The sequence below is a fragment of the Lolium rigidum genome, chromosome 3 (genome assembly GCF_022539505.1).
Source record: "Lolium rigidum isolate FL_2022 chromosome 3, APGP_CSIRO_Lrig_0.1, whole genome shotgun sequence".
Taxonomy (NCBI): Eukaryota; Viridiplantae; Streptophyta; class Magnoliopsida; order Poales; family Poaceae; genus Lolium; species Lolium rigidum.
In genome coordinates this window covers 376,924,157-376,930,729 of record NC_061510.1, presented here as the reverse complement: position 1 = coordinate 376,930,729, position 6,573 = coordinate 376,924,157, and the positions used below count along the sequence as shown (strand labels likewise).

The 6,573-nt window shown below is 50.5% G+C and overlaps 1 protein-coding gene across 1 annotated transcript; it reads right to left on the bottom strand.

The window, feature by feature from the left end:
• Positions 1 to 4,255: 4,255 nt before the first annotated feature.
• LOC124700590 (dof zinc finger protein 4-like) lies at positions 4,256 to 5,371 on the bottom strand. Its single transcript, XM_047232684.1, has one exon. The coding sequence runs from the start codon at positions 5,369 to 5,371 to the stop codon at positions 4,256 to 4,258; it is 1,116 nt and encodes a 371-aa protein (XP_047088640.1).
• Positions 5,372 to 6,573: the final 1,202 nt, after the last annotated feature.

Below are 6,573 nucleotides of genomic sequence, written 5' to 3'. Positions count from 1 at the left end.
CACTGCTTCGGCGGCGGTGGACATTGGACCGGTGAACTTTTTGAGTGGTAGTGTGGGCGGATCTAGACGGTGTTTGTGGGATGGCAGGCGACAAATGGCAAAAGCTGGCCAGATAGGGAGGTTATGGAGGAAGAAATGGAGGGACACCAAACAAAATGGAGGTAAATCGGCTCTCTGTCGCTGATAGTTCTGGCCCACGCGCATTTTCCCCTATCACCGGTGTCCCCTGGCACACCCCGACGCGTTGGGTTCGGCCTGGGATCGCCGGTTGAATAACATGCCCAATCCGGCAAAAAATGGGTTCGTGGGGGTAGTGGGAGAAAAAATTTCCACCGGAGTGAAAAAGGCCCCTTGGGGTGTGTGTGTGGGGGGGGGGGAGCGAGTTGAGATGCTCTAAGATATTAAATATTATATTTGAGAGAACAGGAGAGAGAACCCAAGTGGACTCTATAGCTAGTCATTGTGGGGAGTAACATAGAGTAGTAACATGCATATGTTACTATCCTCATAGTGGAGAGTAACATTTGTTTGGTATCAGGGCATCTCCAATGGGGCAACCAAACGAATGCGGAGCGACGGTTTGCAATCGCTCGGTCAAAAAATGCGCATGCACCCAAGCCCAGTGGCCTGATGCACAATGACAAGGTTGCACAGCGACACAAACGTGACCCAAATATGCGCCGATTTTGCGTCTCGGTGGACGTTACGCTGTCACGCCAAGTCACCGTCGTTCCTCATGTAGGGCCCGCATGCCCGTGGCTCAGATGCCGCTCACATTCCCGCCATAGGCCACTCGTAGCCCCAAAAAAAAATCAAAAGTTGAGCAGCGCCAACGCTCCAACCCCTTGCGATGGACGTCCTCCTCGCAGCAGCCGTCGTGGATTCCGAGGAAACCATGTGCGCAATCTGGAGTACTTATTTCAGACCAAAATTTGAGCCAATCTTATTGCCATATTTTGGTGCAATTTGATTGTTTGTGCTGTTTTGAGAGATTTTTTTTTTTAAAAAAAAGGCCTTGGAAAACCAAAATGCCTAGTCGCGCTAGGAATACCCCTCGGCGCAAACGTACGCCTGATCATTTTTTATCCATGGACCGATGCGAACGGACGCTCGTGCGAACTAATTTAAACATTCAAAATACATCACCGGTTAAAAATGCCTTTACGTGTAGTAATTCCGGTCTCCTAAACCGACAACGAAGTGGTGAGATAGCGAGGATCGGAGCGGAAGCACACAAACAAAGAAACAACCCCTTCCTTCGGTGGGCCAGAGAGAGAGCGAGACAGGATAAAGACTATCGGGTTTCTATTCCTCGCACAGTAGAAGGAAAGCAGCGTGCTCCTCGATGCATGCGATCGATGAACGGAGACGGAATATTTCCACGCGTGTTCCGAGGACACGCACCACCACCACCTCCTCCTCCTCCTCTTCGTCTAGCTACTAGCTCCTCTGCTCGTTCTAGCCTGCTGTGTGTGTGTGTCGCATGGAGTACAGTAGTGTTGTTGCTGCGATGGACGGATCGATGCTTGCATGCATGTTTGCGTGGGAGGCAGCGACAAAAACAAAAGGGAGCTATGGCTACCCTAGCCTCTCTGAGTCTCTCTCCAGTCTCCACCAACCCCAAGCAAGCAAACAAAGGCTGCACCTTGCAGGAGATCAGTGGCTGCCCATTGGACGGGAGAATCGAATCCACCTGCCGTCTCAGACTCCGGCCGTATCCTGCTGCTTGCGAGCGCACCTTCCGAAGGCTGCATGCATGCTCCCTCCCTCCCTCCCAGTACATCCTCTCTCTACACGTCTACAGTTCACCTTCTATCTCTCTCTACAGGCAGGGCAACAACAGCAAACACAGTGGTGATCTGGTGAATGTACGTATCGGCCTGCTTTGGCGTGCCATGCATGGCCTCGCCGACCGGCCAGTCTCTTTTCCCCTCCTTCCCAGTCTGCCACGCTTGACTGCACCGGCGTAGTCTTGTGTCCCATATGCCTCTCTCTGGGCGCGTCCTCTCTCTGCATGCCTGCGTGCTCCGTTCCAGCCGAGAACACAGACGGTGTCAGCACTCTTCAGACACTCTATCTTCTCCTCTAAGGCAGAGCTTAAAGCGAGTTTGAACGAACTGGAATCATTCAAAGATAAAAGTTTGCGCAGGCCTGACGTGTTCGCCCTGCCGGATGATTCACAGACAAAGTTTGAACGCGCTAACGTATGCGTGCTCGTATGCATACATGGTCCCATGCATTTAGCGTGCCCATCAGACCATCCATCATGGCCCAATCATTCATGCACCATCCAACATTACTCAACATGGACAACATCTGTGGCCTCACAGATACATAGCCGAACCCTTCGCCTGTTTTTTTTTTTTTGATCTGACCCTTCGCCTGTTAATGGCAACATTATCAGATTATTACCAATACTCGGCATTACTAGCATAGGTTCATACCATAGTGCATGGACGGTGGACCAGACAAGCTTATTGAGTAGTACTATATCTATCTATGATATCTTGCATGGCATGGCAGGATCATATGTGGGACACATTGCGAGATAATCGAATGGAGATACTATTTTGCCTTAGGCATCTCTAGCAGATCCTGTAAAAATAGACCAAAACTGCAAAATATTTGTTTTTTTGCGACTTTGGTCGAAAAAACATGGACGAAATACACCGTGGTACCCAAAAAAACTCCAGCATCCCCCGAATAAACCCGTTTGTACTGCAGATTTCCAGATTTCATCTGCACGTTTCCACTTCCCCCATCGCTTGAAAATAGTTGGCGGGGGTGAAACTTCAGCAGTAACCACTCGCGCCGGCGTCGCCTCCTAAGCTCCATTCCGGTGCCAACCTTTAATTCCCAAATCAATCATTGATTTCCAGGCTCAAACAACCAAATCCTCGAAAATTACAACCGCCAAGGTGGAGGAGGACGAGGTCGGAGCCCGGTGCAACCCAATAGGGCGAGCTAGGGCAAGAGGTAGGCCTAGAAGTCCGTGGATGAGGCTGGCCTACCTTGCCGTCGATGCTTCGCACGAAGAAATGGCTGCCATGGTTGAGGTCGGGTGGGGCGCCCGCGGCGGTACCGACTATCAAGGCGTGTGAAGTCAAGTGAAGATGATGGGAGAGGGAGAACAAAAAAGAACTGTACATGTCCCTGAGATTTTGGGGTATATGTTCTTGCCGACTACAGTTTCGTACCGTAAAACGTCTTGCAGTGTATTGGATACAATTTCTGCAGAACCGGTTTTAGGAGATCTGCTAGTGATGCTCTTAACCAGATATAGATAGAACTGGACATAGTAGCAGTAATACAAACTCTAGAGATGGCAAGTTAATCCATCTATAGGTTAGTATATGGCTATGATTTCGAGTGTATGTATGGATACTGCAACTTCAGGCTCACTAGTGCTGGTTTCTAATTTCAGATTAATATATGTAGTATGTCACAAAAGGGCCTCTAATGTTTCCGGGCTGCTGTTTATTTTGCCTACTTTGACGCCCAATTTTAATCATGACGTTGTTGAAGCATCAATTGATTTTTTTTTTTGCGAGAGTATGCCGACGGCGTACCATATTTTTATTTTAAATCAAATGAACTTATTTGAGTGACCAATCATTGGGAGCTAGATCTTTTACGGCATTAACCTACCTGTCGTTCTTACACTTTAGTCAGGTGAATTTTGCATGCAGTAAACATTCACCTCAGCAAGGATAGGATGGCCGGGTTCACACTGATTTACAGAAAGAAGAATCAGAGAAGGATCAATGAACACATATGGTCCAAAAAACACAGATCAGTACATACTGGAAAGCAAACAAAGGAGCTGATCCCTTCTGCAGTACTTGCGTGAGACAACCAAGCCTGTGTACTTTTGCATTTCTGAGAACCAAAGATAAATTTGCAGCCAAATAAGTACACATCAGATTGCAGGAAATGTAAACCTTACAAGCACATCACATGAAAGTAGACAAATTCTTGAACTACAAACCCACCCTTATACCATTGATCTCACTAGACACTAGTATACCATATTACCCATACCGAGAAATCTAAATAGACACTAGACCAAGTTACTCATCAAACCCCCCACTGATTAACAAAAAACACTGCTGATATAAGAAAAACTTAGTTAAACCCTCCCCACGAGTTCATCTCACACCTGAGAAAATTAAAGAGCGCCACAAGAGCTACGCTACGCTGAGCTACACTACTGCTGTCATGCATGCGATGTCGTCGTCGACTGACTCGGTGTCGATCATGGGAATGCGCCGTTGAGGGTGGGCAAGTCCGGCCACGCCATGGACATCGACGCCGGACCGCCGCTCCAGTACTGCATCTCCTGAGGGGCGAACGACGTCACGGGTGGCTGCTGATGATCCATCCCGACGCTGTGGCTGGGCGGCGCCGCCGAGACGGGCGACGCGGCCGGCGGGAGGGAGCACATCGCGGTGGAGCATGGGTAGGACGACGCAGGGGAGTCGTACGCGGGCGGGCGCACAGAGTTGCCGTTGCTCACCACCGCGTTCAGCTGGTCGCTGTAGTAGCTCGTCGCCAGCTGCGACGGAGACGACGAGGGCGGCTTGAGCCCGAGCCCTGACAGCAGGTCGTGGTGGCCCTGGCCCAGCCCCAGCGAACCCATGCCGAGCTGCGAGTCGAGGTGCATTGGTGGAGGAGGCAGCGTCGCCCGGTGGGTGGGCTGCGGCGGCCACAGCGACGGCGACATGCCATGGGCCGAGCCCGGCAGCACCTGGAGCTGCCCCATGGTGTCCAGGCCAAGAAGCCTGTGCACGTTGCCGCCGCCGTAGCCGGCCCTGGCGCTGTTGAGCAGCGCCATGAGCTGCGCGGTGGCGGCCTGCGGCGCGGAGGCCCAGGACATGGGTCCGCCCACCCCCACGCCCATGCCGAGGCCGAGGGACGGCGCGGTGCCCACACCGAGCACGGACTTGCACGAGGAAGGCTGCGCCTTGGCGACGGGGGCCGGCATGGGGCGAGGCTTGCGGCAGCCGCCGCCGATGGGGACGTTGCGGAGCGCGCCGCCCTTGGTCCAGTAGCGGCGGCAGGTCTTGCAGAAGTGGCGCGGCTGGGTGAGGTTGTAGTTGTTGTAGTAGCAGAACTTGGTGTTGGAGGAGTTGCACCGGGGGCAGCGCAGCGGCGCCTGCTCCGGCCCCGGCGGACCCTGCGGCGAGGACGTAGCCGAGGGCGACCGCTGCGTGGAGGACCGCGACGAGGTGGACGAGGACGTGGGGGACGGGTTGGAGGAGATGGGCTGCAGCACCATGGGCAGCGAGGGGTGGTGCTGGTCCGCGGCGTTGGCGCCGCCGCACTTGAGCTGCTGGTCCATGGGTGTCCCTCCGAGGAGTTCTTGGATCATGGTGATGGAGGGCGAACACTCGAACTCGAACTCGAACTCGAAAAAAGGCTTCTTGGAGCAGAGATGAGGGGTGGTTCTTGGAGAGGGCGAGCAAAGGCGAGGTGTGGTGGCTTTCAGGAGCTTTGTGGATCAGATCATGGAGGTTTGAGGTGGGGCAGTGGCACTGGGGTTGGGGGTGTTTATAAAGAGGTGGCGAGGGATCGACGATGGACTGATCGATCGGGCGCTAGGGCTAGCTGTGCTTTCTTTCTGTTTCTGTGCCTTTGTCTGTGTTCAGAGGCTTAGCTTTGTCTTGATTTGTAATTACCTTGTACATTTTGTTGTCTGCTTCGTACATCGGGATATTATTGAGGAATGTACACATGTAGTACTACTCACTAGCTAGAGTGGGAGCCGGGCTGAGTGACTGAGTGAGTGAGGCTCATCGGAATGATGAACGGTGGGCCGGGTTGTATAGTTTTGAACTGTCGTTTAGGTAGACCAATGTTGTCTGTCTGTTATTGTCATGCATGTTTTTCTTAACATGAAACGAATTAATTCCTTTCGAGCAAAATAACTTTTCCAAGCCTTCAGCCCATGCGTCTTTTCTTTTTCTCTACAATAGAATATAGACCACCACTGGTAGACATGCTTAATGTTTATCTGTCAGCTGCTGGAATACAAGTAAAATTTCAATAGGATAGATAAAAAAAGAAAAAGAAAGGGATAAATAGTTAAAAGAAAGAAAGTATGATTGCATCTACTATTTGTGTAGACAAATCTGTGACATGCTTTTTTGGAACTGATGGAGTATAATAAATTCTATTTACCCCATTAATGTAGAATCATAGTTTATATTGCACAATAGAAAAGGGATTGTATTATGGACATTGGCGGAAATTCAATTTGGCTCTTGGGTGCATATGTAAACAAGAGAAATTTGATACTGTGAAAATCCTTATTTTTAACACCGAATTTTATCTGTTTTACACACGCCACATGACAAGTCGATTTCTCATGAAACGACTATGTCGGCGCGTTGCACATGAAGATGCATGTGTGATTTTTTTATTTCAAATTTTTGAGATTCAAAAATGTGTGTAAGATGCAATTCAATATAAAACCAAAACACCACTCCTGGACATTGGTGGGTTCTTTCTTGGTAACTTTCTCCCTTTCACGTACTAAGTTATTTTTAATATCTGTCTCCACCATACATACCC

Excerpts from the sequence above, each read along its gene's own strand:
- LOC124700590 (XM_047232684.1), bottom strand. The coding sequence starts at position 5,371 with ATGATCCAAGAACTCCTCGGAGGGACACCCATGGACCAGCAGCTCAAG.